At 34.5% G+C, this 24,062-nt stretch overlaps 1 protein-coding gene across 1 annotated transcript in view; it reads left to right on the forward strand.

Annotated features, from left to right (window-relative positions):
- The window catches only part of LOC150109143 (toll-interacting protein A-like), a 128,611-nt gene that overhangs the window by 26,640 nt on the left and 77,909 nt on the right, over positions 1–24,062 (forward strand). The window contains exon 4 of the mRNA XM_090401657.1: positions 17,752–17,800. Coding sequence (XP_090257783.1) covers positions 17,752–17,800 — 49 coding nt within the window. The remainder of the gene's footprint in view (positions 1–17,751; positions 17,801–24,062) is intronic.

Consider the following 24,062-nt stretch of genomic DNA (forward strand, 5'->3'; position numbering starts at 1 on the left):
GCTTTGTGTAGTGAACAAGCTCATACTTTCTAAATTTTTTTGTTTTCAGTTATGTTGTTTTCCAGTGCTGATATGTAAACATCTTTATTTTTTCAACAATGTTGATGCTATTAAAGAGGACAAAGAAAACTTTTTTTACACAACCTCAACATTTTTCATACCTCATTTTAACTTCTTGTAGATAGGCTTATACATTTGGTAACACATGACTATTAAATTATTTAAGGAATTTACAACGTATACTAGAATATTAAATGAAACTTTAATAAATACCTCCTATATTTTGACAATGTCACATTGCCATCTTTATGGGAACATACAACTATGACAAGTGCACGCAGGCACTACAAAAAGCAAATGAGGCAGAAGAGAGAAAACTACTGTTGTTCATAGAGTCCTAAAGGTGTCCCTTTGCAGGCTATAGTGGGTTGTCTTGGTGTTTGGCTGACTTTCTCAAGGTGCAAGCTTCCCAAATTTGAGCAGTCTCATGCACCCAAATTTGTTGAGGTTTGGAAATTTTTTTAGAGTTGAGGCTGATTCCATGAACAATCTTTCATATTTAAATTTGTTACGGTGTATTAATGTGGCTTTCTTCCAACGTATTCTGTGGTGGATATCAAGCTCAGAATGGCTGTACTGGTGAAACCTGATGTAGTCTTTGTGTTCTGAAATCCTGACATTTTCTGTCCTGCTTGTTTGCGCAAAGTAGGACAGGGGAAGTGGTTGGTCTTTGGTGGAGCAGATAAGGGATGCCAATTTTTTATATGGTTTGTAACAAGAATTCAGGTCATATTTTTTTAAGATTTTGGTTAACTTTTCAGAGGTGCCCTGGATATAGGGAATGGTGATGGATTTAGTGTAATCTTTGTTATGAAGAGGTTGGTGGTGGTGGGGGGGGGTTGTGGTTAACTGGTTTTAATATTTTTTGGATTTTTTTGGGGTTGTAGCTATTGGCTAGGAAAGTGTTAAGGATGTGGTTTAGTTCAGTGGTTAGGGCATTGTCATCTGAACAGATTAATTTTTCCCTGTTATATAGTGTTTTTATAACCCCATATTGTTGTGTGTGGAGGTGGGGGGGATTGCTGTTGATTGTATCTGCCTGTATGGGTGGGTTTCTGTAAACAGAGAAAACAAAGGATCCTTCAGGCTGGCAAGTGATTAGAGTATCTAGGAAAGGGAGACTGTTGTTTTCCTCTTTTTCCAAGGTGAACTGGATTCTGGTTTATTGGTTGTTTAAGTGTATTAAGGAGTGAGTGAGTGTATCTGAACCATGTTGCCAAATAGCGAACACAACATCAACGTAGCAAAGCCAAACAGTGGGGTTTTGTGGAGCTGAGTTTAAGGCTTTCTCTTCAGAAGTTTCCATAAAGAAGTTGGCCAGGGGGGTGGGGAGAGTGGTGAACCCATCGCTGTCCCCTCTATCTGCTTGTAGAATTTTCTTTGCCGAACGAAATAGCCTGAGTTCATTGTGAACTGAAATAGGGCTGAGATATTGGGAGGAAATTTAGCTTGGATAAGCTTTAAGGTTTCCTTAAGTGGGACATTTGTGAATAGGGAGGAGATGTCAAAACGGACCAATATTATGTCATTATGTTGGAGTGAAAGGTTTTCTATACTGGCTTTGAAGGGGGCTGAGTTTTTTTATGTGTGATGGTGTGTTGCCAGTATAGTGTGTGAGCGCTTTGGCCAAATGTTTAGCTAATTTGTATGTGGGGAAATCAATGCCATCTACTATTGGACGTAATGGCACATTTTGTTTGTATTTTTGGAAGTTCATATATTCGTGGGGGGGGGGATCTAGAGTTAGAAGGTTTTTTTTCTGGTAACTTCCAGAGGCCAAGAAGTGACTTTCTTAAGGAGCCTTTGGAGTGTTCTAATTTGGGAGCTGGTGGGATTATACTCAATAGGGAGGTAGGTAGCCTGATCTAACAATAAAGCATTAAGCTTACCTGTGTAGTTGGTTTGGTTGAGAACCACAGTGGCATTTCCCTTATCCACTTGGGTGATTACTATTTCTTTGTTTATCTTCATTTCTTGTAGAGCTTTATATTTAAATATGAAAGATTGTTCGTGGAATCAGCTTCAGCTCTAAAAAAACTTTCCAAACCTCATCAAATTTGGGTGTATATGACTGCCCCAAATTTGGGAAGCTTGCACCTTGAGAACTTCAGCCCAACAGCCAAGACAACCCAATATAGCCCACTAGGGGGCACCTTTAGGACTTTAGGAAGAGAGAAAACTCTAGGTTTCTCTCTTCTGCCTCATTTGCTTTTTGTAGTGCCTACGTACTTGTCATAGTTGTATGTTCCCATGAAGATGGCAATGTGACATTGCCGAAATATAGGAGGTATTTATTAAAGTGTTTTAATTAATATTCCAGTATACGTTGTAAATTCCTTAAATAATTTAATACTCATTTTAACTTGCGAATAATTAACTTTTTTATGAATCAAGACACTTTCTTTAGCAGACATGTTTTTGACAAAAAGGTTAATTTTTAACTAATTTTTACAGTCACGGTAGTGTTTGGGTAAAGTGAGAGAGAGGGGAAGGCCAGAGGCTAGTGATGGATGCTCCCCCAAGGACAGTATTAAGTATAACCTGGGCCCTAATCTGATGCAGGGTTATAAAAGCTGTCACTTCTTTCATTTTTGTCTTTTCCTAGAATTTATCAGAAACTACCTGAGCAATTAATGTTTGCATAGTTAACCAAATTTGTACAGTATGTATGTATAGTATGCTATTAAAAGTGAGCAGTTGTATAGGAATATGCATAAATTAAAATCATTATAGGTATTATTTCTAGGAAAATTCCCATGTTACTCCTCTAAAATAAACTATTATTTTAATGACTAATATGGCCTACTTTCGTTTATTAGTGCCCCTTTGAGTAGAGATTTGAGTAAAAAACCAATGACATTGTAAATAAAGGGGCACTCCTAAACAAAAGTAGGCTTTATCAGCCATTAAAATAATAGTTAAAATCATTATGCTTTTTTGCTCATTACAGCTGTGATCTTGTTATTTCTATGCTCATTCCAGCCAATTTCAACTGTGTGTGTGTGTGTGTGTGTGTGTGTGCACGCGCGCACACACACACAGTATATATACAGTTGATACAATTTAGTATAATAAGTTATTCTCTTTATCTCTCTAAGGAGATCTGGCAGTCATAGTCATTCTCCGTAGAATTGTAATTAATAAATAATTTTTAATATTCCATATATCTTTATCTTTTAAGAAAAAGATATACCGAGAATTCAGGCAGCAAAAATGAAATTCCTTAGAAAAACTAACTCTATTAGATAAAAAAAAAGAAAGAAAAGAAATAGTGAAATAATTAAAAATCTTAAAATTAATTCCATAACAGACTCGGTGATTAAATATAGTAAAAACTGGCTAGACCATATAGCAAAAATGCAGAGAGAAAGATTACTAAAAAAAAAAAAAAAAGATCTTAACATATAAGCCTAGAGGAACAAGAAATAAGGGACGACCAAGAAGATGCAATGAGTCCAGAACAGGCCACTTGGCCTAGAACCTGGATAAGAAGAAAATCTGTAACTTTTTGTATTTAATAAATTCTTATTAAATACAAAAAGATAAATATGTGGCCATTTTAAGAATTACAGGAACTCAAAGAAAATTCTCTCTCTCTCACAATTATTCATTTCTTACAATTATTTATTCAGTTAACTTCCTACCATACCAGTTTGGTTAATTGTGCCGTCTATTTCCAAATTTAATTTGCCATCTTCACTAAAATTTGTGTCTAAGTAGCAGAAATATTTTACTTTTTCTGTAGGTTCACCATTCCAGATGTAGTTGATGGTTTCTGCCTATTTTTATTGTCTTTGTCTTTTTAATGCTGATTTTCATACCAGATTTATTATAGCAGTTATTCAATTTGTCAGGTAATACTGTAGACTTGTCCAGGATTTATTTAGGTGTATAACATCATCTGCATATCTTGATATCAGGTTTAATACTGCTTTCCTTCATAATGTGATCCATATAGATGATAAATAACAGTGGAGATTATGTACACCCTTGTCGCACACCTGACTTAACATCAAACAATCTGCGTGTACGTTTTAAATTCTAACTGCTGATTTACAACTGAAATAGACTATGTATTGCTTGATAGAATGTCTCATTTACACCATATAACTGGAGCATTTTGAATAGCTTTCCTCTTGGCACCTTGTCATATTCCTTTTTCAGATCTGCCAAAACTTATAGATCCTTGCTTTATTCCCATGATTTTTCAACTATTTGTCTTAAAGTAAAAAATGTGATCCTGATAACCTCTGTTTAGCATGAGCGCAGCTTCTCCACAATTTTTCTTTGCCGTTTTTCAAGAACACTTAGTATAGAAATTTCTCTGTAATTCTCGCATTCAGCTTTATTCCCTTTTTTTATAGATGGATACTATGAGTGCTCTACTCCAATCATCTCGGAATTCAACCCTCTGACCAGGCTTTCTGAACAGTGTAACCACTGTAAAGCTTTTATGCCTACATATTTTAGTTCTGGTTATCATCTACTTCAGCTGCTTTTCTACATTTCAGGTTTGTGATAGCTTTCTGTACTTCAAGTACAGATATATATTCCAGATGGTATTCCTGTTGAGTGTTTTCTACTCTCATGCTGTCACTGCTCATTTCATTTAGCAATCTTTCAAAGTAATTACTCCATATATCAAGAATATCTTTATAGTCAGTTTTCATGTCCTCTTTATTATATCTAATTCCTCTTATAGTACTCTTTCCTCCATAGCCTCTGGAATATTTTACCACCTTCCTGATATTTACAGCAATCCCTCGATTAATGCGTTCTTTAAAACAGGCCCATTAATCGAAAACACACTAATCGAATATAGTAACCTATGGGAAAATATATAATTCGTTCCTCAGATTTCTTTTTTGACCCTTAAGTTTTTTTATAAAAGAATTAGGGTATATCTCAGGGCCTAGTTAAAAGAAAACCATGAAGCTGAAAAACAATAAAACATTCAGAATATAAATTTATTATTCTGCTTCTTAATAGAGAATTGAGCTAACGTAGTTTGGCAGGCATTCTGTTTTCTTTTTTTCATACAACTGACGGTATGACCCTATTGCCTCTTCTGCAAATTTTACTGGTTCTCTCTTCACCAGGGTCGGTCTCTAAGCATTGCTGCTTAAAAACTTCAATTGTACGAAAACTATTTTCAAATTGTTTCTGTGAAACCTCTTTGGGCTTGTCAGTGATTAAATTTTCTTCATATTCTTCAGGATCTTTCCACTGTGCATCTAAAGTTAGCAAGTTGGAATCACTCAACTTCTCAGAATGAGATTTAATTAACTGAGATTTGTTTGAAACCCTCTAAAATCATTTGCACAATGTGGAAGAATGTGCGTCCTAATGGCTCGCATATTGCTAGCAGTGACTTCAATCGACTTTGCGACTTTATAACCAAGCTGAGATTTCTCTGATTTGGCTAGAAAGGTCTTGGAAGGCATTCTCTTCCAAAAAAAAAGGCCGGTTTCATCGACATTAAATATTTGTTGATCACAATAGTCCCCTTCTTACACAATTTTCTTGAAAATCTCTGGATATCTCCTTATCTGCAATCACTGCTTCACCTGGGATTAGAACATTATGTAGGCTGTTTCTCATTTTGAAACGCTCAAATCACCCAACACTAGCGTGGAATTCTTTTGCTTTTCTATCATTGATAGCTCTTTCTTTCATGGTTGCAGAGGTTTAATGCTTTTGATTTAAAGAAGCCAGCGTTTAGCAGGATCTGTTTTTTGTTACAATCTTCGATCCATGTAAAAAGAAGTCTCTCTAATTCAATCGTTATAATACTTTGATTTCGAGTGCATGCATCATGAACTTGAAGCAGCCTTACCTTTCTCTTTGTATTCAGCAGTTGATTCACCCATTTTTGTGTTCTTGTCCTATCTTTGCTCTGGACTTGACTTGTCCATTTTTCTTTATTATTTCAAGTTTTACTTCCAATCAGATTACTTTTCGAATCATTTTCACACTTCTATTTTTTGCTTACCAATTCTTTTACTCATGATTAAAGGTTAGGAAAATAATTTAAAATAAAAAAGTAAGGAAAACAATTGTACGAGATATGATCAGCAAAATGCTATGAAAGCAGATGACATAAATTTTGGCTGTAAATTTGGAACATAGTGTACATGGAAATAGTGTAGTATGCTTGCTGTTTTAAGGATACTTGTGACATAAGACTGAATGATATATGCACGTAACCACAAGAAAGATATTTATTTAACCAGATATTTCGGTCTGGAAATAGCAGACCATCCTCAGTGGTATTACAAGAACAGTTTAAAAAAATACAAGCCAGAATACTAACAATAGATCATTAAAAATAGAACATACCACGTGATGTTATATCATTAAGTATGAAACGGAATATTTTGAAATAGAGACATGATTGGAAAAAAAAAAATTAATGAGTAATCTTGATTAGACTTTCCCAGATTTTTGATATATATATATACAGTCATTACGATTCAGGTTGGGACGATGGAGCAAGGCCTCCACGCTTTCCTTGAACAAACGTTCAAACCTATAACGGGATCTATGTAAGAGGCGAGTCCTGGACCAAAAGATGCTGTGGTCAGTTTCAATCCCGTGTTGAGCCAATCCAGACTTTTCAGGTTTGTTGTGAAGAATGGAGGATTGATGTTCTTGGATTCTTTTTTTCAAGAGAACGTCCAGTCTGTCCAAAATAGGAGAGATCACAGTTGCACGGAATTTGATAAACTCCAGGAAGAGATAAAGTTGAGCGTTTGTCTTTAGTAGAAGGAAAATGAGAAGACAATAAGAGGATAGATTGACTATCCTCTTCGTCCAATAGTAGATTGTATTGATTCTCCTACTTACCGTATAGCCAAATATCTAGCTAAATTATTGCAATCTTACATTGGCAATCTGAGGAGTTCTTTTTTAAAAAAAACTCCTCAGATTTCTTAGAAAAATTAAAAAAATGTCTCATTACAACTTACAGATCTTTGTATACCAATGTACCTCTCAAGGAAACTTTAAAATTACTTGCTGACATCTTTCCTCAAACATTATAAAACTATTCGATTTCGTAATACATTCTGGATATTTCGTATGTCAAAATAAATTTTACAGCCAAGTAGAAGGAAAACAGCAATGGGAAGTCCTCTTTCTCTGGCTTTAGCCAACTTTTATTTAGAACATTTAGAAAAAGTCCTCTTCTCATCTATTTTCCCTCAACCATCATTTTGGGTAAGATATATAGATGACATCTTTACTATTTGGCCTCACAGCAAAAATGCTTTACCTTCTTTTTTAAACAGTATTAATTCCTTGCATCATCACATAAAGTTTACTATGGAATTAGAAGAAAACAACCAGTTATCTTTTTTAGACGTTCTCCTCATCTGATCACCTTCAAATATTCTTACAACTACAGTATACAGGAAACCAACGTTCACAGGTCGTTATATTCTTAAAGAATCAGCCCATCATCCATGTCAAAAAACAGGAATTATAAAATGCCTCATCAGAAGAGCCAAAACTAATTGTTCTACTTTTGATTATCTACAGAAAGAACTTTCTACTATCCAACAACACATGAAACTCGATGGCTTTTCTGAAAAAAAGTACTCAACATCTTCTCAATTCTTATAATCCTCCACAAAACAACAAAGTTTCAATACGTCGAGTGCCTATTCCTTATATCTCCGGTATTTCAGAACCTATCACAAGAATTTTAAAGAAATATGATTTAACAACTAAGTATTCACCTATTAACAAATTGTCTTCTCATTTTCCTTCTCCTAAAGACAAATGCTCAACTTTATCTCTTCCTGGAGTTTATCAAATTCCGTGCAGCTGTGATCTCTCCCATTTTGGACAGACTAGACATTCTCTTGAAAAAAGAATCCAAGAACATCAATCCTCCATTCTTCACAACAAACCTGAAAAGTCTGGATTGCCTCAACATGGGATTGAAACTGACCACAGCATCTTGTGGTCCAGGACTTGCCTCTTACATAGATCCCATTATAGGTTTGAACGTTTGTTCAAGGAAAGCATGGAGGCCTTGCTCCATTGTCCCAACCTGAATCGTAATGACTGTATATCTATATCAAAAATCTGGGAAAGTCTAATCAAGATTACTCATTAATTTTTTTTTTTTTTTTTCCAATCATGTCTCTATTTCAAAATATTCCGTTTCATACTTAATGATATAACATCACGTGGCGTGTTCTATTTTTAACGATCTATTGTTAGTATTCTAGCTTGTATTTTTTTAAACTGTTCTTGTAATACCACTGAGGATGGTCTGCTATTTCCAGACCGAAATATTTGGTTAAATAAATATCTTTCTTGTGGTTATGTGCATATATCATTCAGTGTAGTATGCTATTAAAAAATAACTTTGTAAAATGTTTCAAATCGGTAACTAAATCATTTCATCCTTGTGAGTGATTTTTAAAAATAGTTAGCTATAAAAATGTATAGATCGAAGATTTTTTAAATCTGTAACATTTATTTTTAAGATGTATATAGGTGCACTAATCGAATTTTAGAGGTGCACTCGAATTTGGGTATCGAAAAAAAATGAAGCACTAATCGAAAACGCACTAATCGGAGGCATTGATCGAGGGATTGCTGTATTTTCAATGTTCTTACCAAAGTCTTCCCATGACTTTTGTTTAGCTAATTTTTCACAGTTCTTTGCTTTCTTACATTTTTCTCTGTATTCCCTAAGAATACAAGATGGGTTACTTGCCAAGAACTTTTGATATGCGTTGTTTTCTTTGACTGCCTCTTTAACTTCCTGAGTCTACCATGGAGTTCTGAATTTTCTTTCCTTGCAGATTACCTCACCACATGCCTCTCTGAGTGAATCAAAGTTTTCTTTAGGATTTGTTACTGAATCTCCATGGTTTGATTCTTGTTTTCAAACTCTTTCAATTTTTCTTCAATAATGTTTGTGTATTTGAGTTTAAAGTTCACATCTGATAGCTGTTCAGCTCTGATTTCTTTTCAAAACTTTCTTACACATCCTTCTTTTCAATAAAAAGTTCAATTTTATCATCCTCAGCATTAAATGGTGATCAATTCCTATTTCAAAACCTCTATACTCTTGTGTCCTGAACCAGTTGTAAAACATCAATAACATGTTATTGACAATACCATAGTCAATGAGACTTATTTCTTGCATCTTCTCTCCATGTGAATTTGTGCACATTTTCAAGTGGGAACATGGTGCTAGTTATAACTAGTCCGTGTCCTGAGCAGAAATCTCACAGGTGCTTACCATTATTATTAGCTTTGTTCTTTTCTCCAAATTTTCCCAAAACATTCTTGCATGTCTTGTAATCATTTCCTACTTTTCTGTTTAGATCTCCAACAAGGATCAACTTTTCCTTTTTCATTGTCACCTGCCTTCTCTAATGCAAAATTCCCCACTACTTCTTTATTAGAACCCTCTGGGGGGGGGGGTATAAGAACAAATAAGTCTCATTGTCCAGTTCCCCATTCTGATATTAGCAAACATTACTCTACTTCATATTGCCTGTCATTCAATTCTTCATATTGTCTACCCATCATTTCCTACTTTGCTGTTTAGATCTCCAACAAGGATCAACTTTTCCTGCAAAATTCCCCACTACTTTATTAGAACCCTCTGTGGGGAAGTATAAGAACAAATAAGTCTCATTGTCCAGTTCCCCATTCTGATATTAGCCCACATCACTCTACTTCATATTGCCTGCCATTCAAGAAGATTATCATCATATTTATTCTTTAATATTATGGGTACTCTTTCTTTTTCCATAATAATAACATCTTGTATTTGTTGCTTAGGAAGATCTCACCTGTTTTTGTTTTCTTTGTTTCAGTAACACTTATTATGTTGATCTTTTCCACTGATGCTTATGTTGATAGTGCCAATCTTGTTTAGATCTCCTGATGTTGAGTTGGGGGTTTGTTCCAGTAGCTGACTTTTTGCTGTGTGCCTTGGTTCCCTGACGAAAACAACAGGGGCCTTATTTAACTGGGTGATGCTCCAGCTGGCATGAAATTCCGTCATTTTGAGTTATAGTTGAAGCCACTAAGAATACATTTTAGTCAGCTAAATCTCAAATTGCCAGCCCATCCTTGTTTGTTTATACCCAACAAGGTGAGAATTGGACATCAGGTCAGAAGTGCTGGCCAGTTCTCCACATTCCCCAAAAGGCCATGTGGCAGTACTCTTCAAAAGAACTGGCATCCATCATGTTCTTCATTTCTGCTAAACCCATAACAACATGAGCAACAGCTAGCCTGCATCCTTTAACAGCTGAATTGCTTATCCATTGAACCTGTTATTCTCATTCATCTTTCATTCCATATATTTAGGTTGTGTGGAATGGTCTACTGAAGCATTCCCCAAAAACTATAACCTCCAGCTACTCAAAAATCTCTCTTGATCCTTGCAGACTCTTGTATGGGAAGGAGTGATATCAAAAAGAAAAAAAAAAGTTTAATTTGCTTGAATAATTGATAACCAGGTTTAACTCGTATGTTTGTTATTTATACTAGGTGTATTTCCTCAACATGTTGCACTGTCTATATGTCTAACAGCATCTTCAGATGATAGTAATTCTCGTAGAAAGGCTTATACGCTGGTTATACATAATTATTAATTGACTTAATGAATTCACAACGTACAATAGAATATAAATTAAATTAAACTTTAATATATATTTCCAATATTTCCAATAAGTTCCTTTGAAAATGGCAACGTGATGTTGCCATTTTCAAAGGAACTTACAAGAAAGACGTGCACGCAGGCACTACATACAGTAAATGAGGAGAAACGAAGCAGGAAGCTATCGTTTCTCCTAAAAGTCCAGATGGTGCCCCCTAGCTGGCTATGTAGGTATTCTTGGCCGTTGGGCTGAAGGTCTGCTGATGTACATCTCCGAAATTTGGGACAGTCTCATGCAACCAAATTTGTTGAGGTTTGGCATGTTTCTTAGGGCTGAGGCTGATTCCATGAAAAGTCTTTCAAACTTGAACTTGCTATGTTGTATTATTGTACTTTCTTCCACTGTATTCTGTGGCGTGTATCCAGAGGTCTGCAAGACCAGAGTGGCTATACTGGTGAAAACGGATGTAGTCCTTGTGTTCTGAAATTCTGATATTTACTGTCCTGCCTGTTTGGCCAAAGTAGGACAGCTTACAGCTGCACGGGACCTGGTATACACCAGGTAGGTCTAGGGGGAAGTGGTTGGTCTTTCGTAGAGTGGATAAAGGATGCCAATTTTTTATGTGGTCTGTAACAAGAGGTCAAGTCATGTTTTCTTTAGATTTTGGTAATTTTTTCTGAGGTGCTTCAGATGTAGGGAATGGTGATGGATTTAGAGTAATCCTTGTTGTGAAGGGGGGGGGGGGTTGTGGTTTACTGGTTTCAATAATTTTTGGTTTTTTGGGGGGGGGGGGTAGCCATTGGCTGAGAAAGTGTCGAGGATATGATTTAGTTCAGTGGTTAGGGCATTGTCTTTGAACATATTAGTTTAGCCCTGTTGTATAGGGTCTTAATAACTCCATATTATTGTGAGGAGCAGGGGGATTGTTGGTGAATGTATGGGTGGTTTTTCTATAAACAGAGAAAACCAAGGTTCCTTCAGGATGGCAGGTGACTACTGTGTCTAGGAAAGGAAGGCTGTTGTTTTCCTCTTTCTCCAGGGTGAACTTGATTATGGGGGTGTTGGTTGTTTAAGTGTGTTAAGGAGAGGAGCGTGTCTGAGCCATGTGGCCAAATAGTGAACACATCAATGTAGCGAAGCCATATGGTTGGTTTTTGTGGGGTAGAGTTTAAGACTTTCTCTTCAGAAGTCTCCATAGAAATGTTCAAAATAAATGTTCAAATGTTAAGGGTGCTTAAGGGTCAAAGCTGTATAACTGAGAGGAGACCTCCACATAGCCTTTAAAGGAATGCAGAGAACCAACCAGGGTTTCTGACCTAATGTCCAATCCTCACCTTCTCGTGGTGCACCCTGTTGGGTATCTACTTTGATACTGAACGAACGAGGATGGGCTTGCAATTTGGGATTTAGCTGACTAAATTGTATTCTTATTGATTAAACCAAAATAAAAAATGATGGTACAACATGACAAAATTTCATGCCGGCTGGGGCATCGCCCGGTTAAACAAGGCCCACATTGTTTTTGCCAGGGCACCAGGGCGAACAGCGAAAAGTCATCTACTGGAACAAATCTGAAAACCCCAACTCAACATCAGCAGAGTTAAAGATCGGTACTATCAATGTAAGAAGCCTGAATGGCAAAGAGATGGAGCTAGCTGAGGAATTAGATAAGTACCAGATTGACATAATATCGGTGACTGAAACAAAAAAGACCAAAACTGGTGAGATCTTTCTGATCAATAAATACAAAATGTTATATTCAGGCAATGACAATCAAGGAAAAGGAGTAGCCATAGTATTCAACACAAAATACGAGGCTAATCTTCTTGAATGGCAGTCAGTCTCAAGTAGAGTAATGTGGGCAAATATGAGAATGGGAAACTGGACAATGAGACTTATTTGTGCCTATGGTTCTACTAAGGTAGAAGTGGAGGAATTTTTTTTTTTTTTTGAGGCTTTAGAAAAAGCAACTGACACAATGAAAAAGGAAAAGTTGGTCCTTGTTGGGGATCTAAATAGCAGAGTAGGAATTGATTGTGAGACATACAAAAATATTTTGGGAAAATTTGGAGAGAAGAGCAAAGCTAATAATAATGGCAAATATCTGTTGGATTTCTGCTCAGGACATGGACTGGTTATTACTAACACCATGTTCCAACATAAAAATGTGCACAAATTCACATGGAGAGAAGAGGCAAGGAATAAGAAAAATCTCATCGACTATGTTATTGTTGATAGTGATGTTTTCTCCCTGGTGCAGGACACCAGAGTGTGCAGAGGATTTGAAATTGGAAGTGATCACTATTTAGTCTTGAGCAGGTTAAAATTGAATTTCATATTGAAAAGAATAACATGTAAGAAAGTTTTAAAGCGAATAAAAGTTGAGCAGCTCTTAGATGTGAACTGTAGACTAAAATACAGAAAGATTATTGAAAAAAAATGAAAGAGTTTGAGAACAAGAACCAAACCTTGGAGATTCAGTGGCAAACTCTGAAGAAAACATTGACTGATTCTGCCAGAGAGGCATGTGGTGAGGTTGTCTGCAAGGATAAAAAAATCAGAACTCCCTGGTGGACACAGGAAGTTAAAGAGGCAGTGAAGGAAAAGAAGATAGAATATCAAAAGTTCCTGGCAAATAAGTCAGCTTTTGCTCTTAGAGAATACAGAGACAAATGTAAGAAAGCAAAACACTGTGTAAAACTAGTTAAACAAAAGTCATGGGAGGACTTTGGCAAGAATATAGAAAATAAATATCAAGAAGGTGGCAAAATATTCTGGAGGTTGTTGAAGAAGCTTAGGAATGGAGGAAAGAGTACTGTAAAAGGAGTTAGAGATGATAAAGGTGACATGAAAACAGGGGAAAAAGATATCCTTGAAGTATGGAGTAATTACTTTGAAAAACTGCTAAATGAAACAAGCAGTGATGACAGCACAGTGGTAAAAAAAACACTGACCAGGCATGCAGTCAGGAATACATATCCATACTTGAGGTAGACAAAGCCGTCAAAGGCTTGAAATGTGGAAAGGCAGCAGGAGTAGATGATATTAAAAGTCTTACAGTGGCTGCACTGCATAGTTCAGAAAGCCTGGACAGAGGGACGAATTCCTGATGATTGTAGTAGAGCTCTCATAGTGCCCATATATAAAAAGGGAAATAAAGCTGAATGTGAGAATTACAGAGGTATTTCCCTACTGAGTGTTCCTGGCAAGATCTATGCAAGTATACTTGAGAAACGGTTGAGAAGAATTGTGGAAGAAAAGCTGGTGAAAAACAAGCTGGATTTAGGCCAAATAGAGGATGTCAGGATCAGATCTTCACTTTACGACAAATAGTGGAGAAATCATGGGAATATAACAAAGATCTGTATTTGAGTTTTGTCGATTTGGAAAAGGCATATGACAAGGTGCCAAGAGAGAAGCTATTCAATACGCTGCAGTTATATGGTGTCAATGGGGCATTATATCAAGCAATACTTAGTCTTTATTTGAGTTGTAAGTCAGCAGTTAGAATTGAAGGAAGTACAGGAAGATGGTTTAATGTTAAATCTGGTGTGAGACAAGGATGTACATTATCCCCTCTGTTATTCATTATCTATATGGATCACATTATGAAGGAATGTGATATTAAACATGATATCAAAATTGGAGATGTTGATGTCAGCGCTTTGCTTTATGCGGATGATGTTATACTTCTAAATAAATCCGCTACAAGTTTGCAAGATTCTCTGACTAAATTGAATAACTGTTGTAATAGATATGGTATGAAGGTCAGCAGTAAAAAGACAAAGACAATGAAAATAGGCAGAATCATTGAAAATGTCAGCTGTGTTGTGAATGGAGAACCTGTGGAACAAGTAAAACATTTCAGCTACTTAGGCACGATTTTTAGTGAAGATGGTAAATTAAATATAGAAATAGACAACAGAATCAGCAAAGCTGGTATGGTGGGAAGTCAATTGAATAAATTCATATGGAATAAGAGAGAAATTAGTCATAACACTAAATTAGCTGTATACAAGACGGTGTTCAAACCAGTTTTAACTTATGGATCTGAGATCTGGGTTAGAAGTAAAACACTTGATCAAAGACTAGAGACTGCAGATATGAGAGTCCTGAGAAAGATTAGAGGCGTGAACGGATGGCATCAATTGCAATATCATATTAAAAATGAGGATATTAGGAAAGAACTTGTCATTGTCAGCATCCAGGAATGCATTAGCAGAGCTAATCTCAGATGGTATGGTCACTTAAATAGAATGGGAGAGGAAAGATTAGCAAAACAAGTGTTCTTTGCCAGGTTGGTAGGAAAACGACTCAGAGGAAGATGAAGATATAGGTGGATTGATACGGTACAAAGTGCCTTAAACAATAGAAATATAAGATCTGATAATGTTGGAGTTTTGACAAGTAATAGACTGATTTGGAGGAAAATTGTAGATAGGAAGTTAGTAATGATGTAATTTTTTCATGTAGTACTATCATATCCTGTACATCCCTTGAGGGTACATGGCAGGAATTTGATGATGATGATGAGAAATGTTCAAATGACAATGCCGACCACTAAACTAAATCACATCCTCAACACTTTCTCAGCCAATGGCTAACCCTGCGAAAAAATCCAAAAAATATTGAAACCAGTAATTCACAACCCACCCCCTTCACAACAAGGATTACTCTAAATCCGTCACCATTATCTTCATCCGAGGCACCTCAGAAAAATGACCAAAATCTTAAGAAAACATGACTTGATCTCTTATTACAGACCATATAGAAAATTGGCATCCCTTATCCACTCCACTAAAGACCAACAACTTCCCCTAGACCTACCTGGTGTATACCAGGTTCCTTGCAGCTGTAAGCTGTCCTACTTTGGCCAAACAGGCAGGATAGCGAATATCAGAATTTCAGAACACAAGGACTACATCCGTTTTCAGCAGTATAGCCACTCTGGTCTTGCAGACCTCTGGATACAAGTCACTGAATATGGTGGAAAAAAGCCACAATAATACACCATAGCAAGTTTGAAAGACTTTTCAAGGAATCAGCCTCAGCCCTAAGAAACATGCCACACCTCAACAAATTTGGTTGCATGAGACTGCCCCAAATTTGGGAGACGTCCATCATGAGACCTTCAGCCCAACGGCCAAGAATACCTGCATAGCCTGCTAGTACCATCTGGACTTTTAGGAGAAATGATAGCTTCCTGCTTTGTCCTCATTTAGTGTATGTAGTGCCTGCATGCACGTGTCTTTCTTTTAAGTTCCTTTGAAAATGGCAACGTGAATTTGCCGAAATATTGGAAATATATATTAAAGTTTAATTTAATTTGTATTCTATTGTACGTTGTGAATTCCTTAAGTCAATTAATAATTAAAGCATCTTCAGATGGTTGCTTAATGTAAATAAAACCAACAACAAAATAAATAAATAAACATTTTCCAACAGCTACTGATATCTATAAATTGAAGACTGAAATGATAGTTTAATCATGAGTATTATTAGGTACGTTGTGTGCAATCTCCACATTGTTGTATAAAACTTTGTATATGATTGCTGGCATAGGAGGATCATTCCTTGGTTTCTATTTAGTGATACTTATGATTAAACTATCATTCCAGTCTTTTCAATTTATAGATATTAACAGCTGTTGGAAAATGTTTATTTATTTATTTTTTGTCTGTTTTATTTTACTTATGTTTAGCAATCTCCTGAAGATGCTGTTAGCCATGTAAATAATAGAATATGTTGAGGAAATACATGTAGTATAAATAAATAAATAAAAATAACATGAGCGAAAACCTGGTTATTTATTATTCAAGTGTAGTTTTAAACAAGGGAGAATAAAGTAATCAGTTAACAGATAAAGTATGCTTGAAAGATGACATTGTACAAATTGAAACCAGAATAATGATTAAAAAATGGTAATGAGAATAATATATGAGTTAAAGATCTTGAGAAGGATTGAGATCCAATCTCTCCAATTCCATTTTAAATTAGGATGGTGTAGCAGGGCATCCAGGATTCTCTTTGAACAGGTATTTGCATTTAAAACTTTTTTTTTTTATTTTGAGTGAGGCTTATGTTTTTCCAAAGGATTTGTGAACACTGCAAAACGTGATCATGAAAGTGTGACTTATGGTAATAGATAGAATTGGTGTATACTGTATTGGTAAATGCCATTGTGTACCTATGACATTAGTGTATTTTAGGTAGGATTGCTATTTAAAAATAAAAAAAAACAAGAAAAAAAAATACATAACTGCTGCAAAAGTTGCTTTGATAATGGAATATTTGCTGCTCTTTCTTTAATCAGCTATTCAGATTTTTTATGGATAAGTTTTGCTGTGATGGTTCTTTATTATTTGGCTTTTTTTTTTATATACAGCAGACTAGGTTTTTTCTTCCTTAAAGAAAATAGGTTCAGTTTATAAATTAATTTAGTTTTTCCATTTTTATTTAATCTTAAATGTACTGTTTCATTTTGATACTTAGTATTCAACTGGGATACTGATAAACTGTACTGAGGTAAGGAGGTGGTGGAAAAATATTTTAAAGAATAGGAAGAACAGCAAAGATGTACTTAACAGTACTCAGTTTTCAACTTGAATAACTAGGAAGCTTGTTTACAAAATATTCTGTATTGACTCAGTATTGACAGTATTGGAAGGTAGTTGGTGAGATTCTTGGATATTTTCATTTAGTAGCATATTGTTGAATTCTGTAGTACTACAGAAAAGTCTGAATATTTTTATGAATATTTTTTTTTCTATGATTGTCTTTTTTTAGTAAGAGCTGACACTGTTTTGCATGTTGATTTCTGTAAATATTTCTTTCTTTCTTTTTATTTTTTATATTTAGTACAATATTTATTAGTACAAAATTGGTACAAAATTAGTACAATACTTGTGTGAATTCATTACTTTTTATAGACTATTTTTATTGCACGAAGCAGAATTTAAAAATAAATAAATAAATAAAATTTAACTGTTCTGTAATATTTTTTCTGTTAATGAATGTTATTTAATATGAAAATTTAAATAATTTTTCTTTTTAGTTATTTACCTGTTGGTGTAAAGAATGTCTTCCTGGAAATTTATGATGAGGTATTGTTAGTTCTTTAAATTATCACTGTTACTATTTCTCAAGTAAAGTTTCCATCACTTATGCATTTTATACTTATCATTATATATATAATATGGAAAAACTAAATTAATTTATAAACTGAACCTATTTTTCTTTAAGGAAGAAAAAAACCTGCTCTGCTATATATAAAAAACAAAAGCCAAATAATAGAGAACCATGGATGTCACATGAGCATGTGACATCCATTATTATAATCTTGAAAAAACAGTCTAGAAGTTTGCTGATTTTTCATCTTATGATTTAATACACAAGATTATAATATTATAATTTTGCAGATTATATTAATGGATGTCACATGCTCATGTCCATCTTATCAATAAATGCTTATTATGAATATCATTTTAATGAAATGATGCATTATTACAAACTGCTAATTGGAGTCTGAGTGGAGGAGGGCAGTTTACTATCAACTAGTTTACCTTTTTCTTTCTGGGTAGCATTGGTCAGTTTTTAGGGAAGTTTTTGGTGCCCCATCCCAAATTTAACTGCAGTGTTCTAAGGTTGTATAGATTTGGGATTTATATAATGTCAAGATTTGTACATGAGGAGAGGGTGAATGGTGGAGGACACAAAGTTTTTTTGAAGGCCAAGGAAACCATTGTACAAACACATCACATTCATAAAGTTATAGGTATAACTTTGCACTAGAACAGAAATTGATCCAATCAATCCAATTTTTCTATTAAAAATAAGGGAGGTGAATTGATCTTTGTTCATTGAAATTGAAAAAAGCTTTATGTTTAAAGCATTCTGGAAATTTTTGTTTAGAATATTTGAGTACTACAAGGGTTGTCACATGAAAAAGAGGATGCAATGTATTGTAATCAACAAAACTGCAACTGAGTTGCAAAGAATGACCTTCTCCATTATTTTTGAGTGAATTGAGATGATATTAATGGGAACAAATAGTCATTGACTTAGTAATATGGAGCGATTATAATCACTCCATATTAACTAAAATTATCAATCCTACTCTGATAATTATCGTCAGAGCAGGATTGTTGTAGACTTAAAGGAACCATTAAAAAGCAATACAAAAGGGTTCAAATTATGCAAACAACAATGTTGATGACTATGAAACATTAAGTTCTGTGCATGATATGTACTCTGTGAGAGTACAATGGATGAATATAAACAAGCACAATGAATATGTACTCTGTGAGAGTACAACTACAACAAAATTGAATAATTTTTGTTGTAGATTGAATGATATATAGGAAGGTCTCAATTTGTTGATGAAGTTGGCTATTCCATGTCTTCCTAATTTTTGCAGAATGGACAGTCTCTTCATAATTTAAATTACATGAAAGGAATCCTATGAACTCGTGGAAGAAATTGGTTGAATTTGAATGTTGTCCATAAATAGATGGATTTGGCAAATTAAAAGATCATGTGCTGCAAGTGACTTTTAGAAATAAACAGGACTGCCTTTCGGAATATTCACTGTTAAGTTATCATTAAATTGCCTTCAAGTTTTTTCAAATATTGATAATGAAAAAAAAAAAACTTGTTCATTGATATTGATGTTTGTCTTGCAATGCTTTCTGTGGTTAAAATTTGCTTTCTTTTATCTTCTGAGCATGTTATCTTCAGTGGTGTGTACAGCTAAGTAATCATAAAACCTAATTAATGTCATAATGGTACAGTTGATCATATGCATAGTCTACTATAGTTATCAGACTATGCATGCTATAGGTAGTTTTTTTTTTTTTTTTTCCAAAAAGACTGTGCCGAGTTATTTTTTCTACTTTATTATTATTATTATTATTTTTTTTGTAGTGCTGCTGTTTTGCACTGGTGCTAAAAATGAAAAAAAAACTGGAGATTTATTGTGATCTTTTTAATTTACATAAGTAGCATTTTTAAAATTACTATGTTGCTGAACTTATTTTTAAAACATTTACTATAATCATCAAATTACTGACATGTACCTTTTAAAAGTAGGATATTGTGATAGTACTACTTGAAAGTTTATGTTGCAACCTATTTCCTATAATAAGTTGTGGCATAAACCTTGGTATCACTTCTGGGTTTCCTATAATAGGTAGATGGTTGGTGTAGATGATGCAGTTTGCTTTAGTTGGTGGATTGAGTGGTGGAGACAGAGTTGTAGAGTAGGTGTCCTCCCTCGATGAGTCCCTGGACTCTCTAGAGGTGTCATGTAATGATAATAAATTAAAGATGCCAACAAAGTATATTCTTGGTTTAATCCTTTATCCTAGTGTAGCAAATAAAGTTTGCACTTGATGTTATTTCAGGACAGGGCAACTCATATATAGAAGCTAATGACTTCACATCACTTGCCTGAGTATCCCATAATACAAAGCACATATCTTTATGGATATGTGCTTTGGTCTGGGTAGTGGCCCTTCCCATAATGCATAGCATTATGGGAAGGGTCACTACCTGGTCCAGTTTTGACCTTTATTAAGGTCTTATCAGTGGAAGCCAGACCCAGAAGTGATACCAAGGTTGAAGTAATGCAGAATTCATATTTCCATGTGTGCACTTCTGTAATATTTACGACTTCTGCATTACTTCAATCTTGTATCACTTCTGGGTCTAGCTCCTGATGAGACCTCAGTAAAGATCGAAACAGTTTGGATAGTGGCCCTTCCCATAATGCATAGCATTATACATGTCCATAAGACAATAATGCTTTGCATTATTGTCTTAGTATCCTATAATACTAAGACAAGTGATGTGAAGTCATTAGCTTCTATGTACGAGTTACTCAGTCCTAAAATTACTTCAGGTACAAACTTTGTTTGCTTACACTTGGATAAAGGATTAAACTAAGAATATAATTTCTTAGCATCTTTAATTTATAGTATAACTAAGTGGAAAAACTTCCAGCTGCCTGTTTCCTATTTACAATTTTCATCTAAATTAAACTTATCAGGACTTCAGTATTATCAGATCTTAATCTTATGAGTACTCCAGCATTATCAGATCTTATACTTCGGTGGCACTTTTTGTTGTATCACTCTACCTAGATCTTGGTCTTCTTCTGGGTCTTTTTCCTGCCATCCTAGCACAGAACACTAGTTTTGCTAATCTTTCCATTCCTATTCTGCTTAAGTGACAATATCACTTGGGGTTAGCTCTGCTCACACACTCCTGAATACTAAGAATATAATATCAACTTCCTTCATAATATCCTTATTTTTCATATGATTCTTGCCATTGAAGCCACCCGTTTACTCTCCTAATCTTACCTCTCAACTATGGTCTATAGTGTTCGATCAGCTGTTTTATTTCTAATCAAGCTCTTACATCCAAAAGTTAAAATTTGTTTCAACTATAGCTGGTTTAGTATTTTGACTTGTTTTTCTTACTCCATATAAATTTAATCAGCTGATTCCTACCATATCAGCTTTGCCAATTCTGTTATCTATTTCTATATATAATTTACTGCCTTCAAAAAAAATTGTTCCTAAATAGCTGAAACATTTTACTTGTTTTCTGTAGATTCTACATTGAGAATGCATGTTTATGCCTGTTTTCATAGTTTTAATTTTTACAACCATTATTCAGTTTAGTTAAGGAATCCTGCAGTTTTCTATTAGGTTTGTTTAGGAATAAAGAGCTTAATTGAATATCTCCAATTTTAATATAAAGCCTAATTCCTCTTTCTTTCATAATGTGACTCATAAATGATGAATATCAGTGGAAATAATGTGCACCCTTCTCTCACACTTAATTTGACATAAGCCTCTTCCTGTACCTCCTTCAATTCTGACTACTGAATTACAACTCAGATGTAGACTTGATGGTATTGCTCAATGTGTAATATATACCCATTTACACAATATAATTGTAGTGCTTCAAAACAGATTTTCATTTGTTACCTTATTATACTTTTTCTAGATCTACAAAACTTAAGTCTAGATCCTTGCTATATTCCCATGATTTCTCAGTGACTTGTATTAAAGTGAAATCTGATCTTGACAACTATTTAGCATGAACACAGCTTGTTCTTCAAGTTTTCTTTCCACACTTATTTTTAGTCTCTTAAATGTGTTTGTAAATGTCTCTTAAATGAAATCTTGCCTGGAATGCTTAGTAAGAAGATTTCTCTGATCTTTTCATTTTTTTTATTTCCCTTTTTATAGATGGGTACTATGAGATTCTGCTCTAATCAGCTGGAATTTGTTCATGTTATCTGACTTATGCTGTCTAAAACTTTAATATAGCCACTATAAAACTTTTTTTATACATCTATATTTAAGTATTTTTGGTTGAATATGACTGTAATATGTTTAGTTCATAAGATAGTTTCATCTTGAGTATTCAGTTTTTTTTAAGATGATGTTATTTGAAACTTTATATTGATGTTTTATTATACAGTAGTAAAAAACAATGTTTTAATGATTAAAGTATGAGGTGTATAGTTTTACTATACACCTCATATTAATCATAAGCTAATGATTAATACAAGGTGGCATGCATGTGAACATGTCTTTATTCACAAAAATGAGAAGTTTGCTGGTTATAAGCAAGAATGGAGAAAGATAATGCTGGAAACATTAGGAAAGCAAGTTCTAAAAGTGTTTTTCATGCCAAAAGTAAGATAGTGTATATTAATCAGGAAGAGAATGTAAGCATGAAAGAGGAAGATTGGATTGAAATGATCAAACATGTAAATAAGGAATTAGACTATTAGAACTTGTGTGCAGAAATTCACATGAAGAGAAGATACAAGAAATAACAAAAATCCCATATCCTGAGGGGTTTAAGGGTCAAAGCTGTATAACTGGAAGAAGACCTCTACATAGCTTTTAAAGGAATATGGAGAACCGGCTACGGCTTCTGACCTAATGTCTGTCCAATCCTCACCTTCTTGTGGTGCACCCCGCTAGGCATCTAACTGGATCCTGAATGAATGAGGAGAGCCTAGCAATTTGAGATTTAGCTGACTAAATTGTATTGGCTTAAACCACGATGTAAAATGATGGTACAACATGACAGAATTTCATGCCAGCTGAGGCCTCACCTGGTTAAACAAGGGGGCCCCCCCATTGTTTTCACCAGAGAACCAGGATGAACAGCAAAAAATTAGCTACTGGAACAAATCCTGAAACACATCCCAACTCAACATCAAAAGAGCTCAAGATTGGTACTGTCAACATAAGAAGAATCAATGGAAAGTAAATGCAGAAGAATTGGATAAATATCAGATCAACATAATAGGTGTGACTCAGAGAAGATACAAAAATATATTTATTATTATTATTACATGACACCTCCAGGAGTCGTAATAATAAACAGCAGAGTAGAAAATAATTTCCAGATATATAGAAATGCTTTAGGAAAATTTGGAGAAAAGTGCAAAGCTAATGTTAAATCTGAAATTCGTTGCTGTGTTATTGTTATATCCTTACTTTCATATAATGTTATTCGTAAATCGTAAGTTTAATCTTATCATACATTAATTTACTGTCTCTAGAATCTATCCTTTAGCTTACTCAAAACTTTGTACAATCAAAGTCCTACTGGCTACTCTATTGTTATGTCGCTATCTCTCTATGTTATATCTTATTCGACCTCTATAATAACTCTCCTTCTAATCTATTGTCGTGCTCCTAAAATACTAATTCAGATTTATTTCCTCTTCGGATATTGGCAAAATTTATATTTCGCTGTGCCAGCCAATAATATCCTATAACAGAAGAGACTCTTGTTCAGGGGAAATAATTCACAATTTAAAAGGATACACACAATAATTTATCTCACGCTAGCACTGTGCAGATTCAGTTAGCAGTCGTAGACCGAATCTCACTTAAACAATTATATCTAAATTCCTTCCTGCCAAAAAGGTTCAATTTCATAAGTGGTGGTTTGAATTCGTAATCAGGCATAACTCAGGTATAAGGTACAAAGCATGTTTATTGGAAAAACATAAAACATTTTACAGTTATTTAAGTTTAAATACTCAATGGATCAAAATTCACTCTAAGTTAAGGGTTATACTAAATCACAATGAATCAGAACAAATTAAATCCTTCAATTATGAAAGGATTAGGTTTAAGCATAATACTACTACTATATAACTCCTTTCACAAATTACTCACAGAATACTTATTGAACACTTTCATTAATACTCTATCAATGAAAGTGTTCAATAAGTATTCTGTGAGTAATTTGTGAAAGGCTAGACTTGCTTAAATTTCATTTAAGCAAGTCTAGCCATTCACAAATCACTGCCTATTTAACAACTCT

Source organism: Typopeltis vanoorti, chromosome 2 (assembly GCF_054136105.1).
Source record: "Typopeltis vanoorti isolate ZY-2024b chromosome 2, IOZ_Tvanoo_1.0, whole genome shotgun sequence".
Lineage (NCBI taxonomy): Eukaryota > Metazoa > Arthropoda > Arachnida > Uropygi > Thelyphonidae > Typopeltis > Typopeltis vanoorti.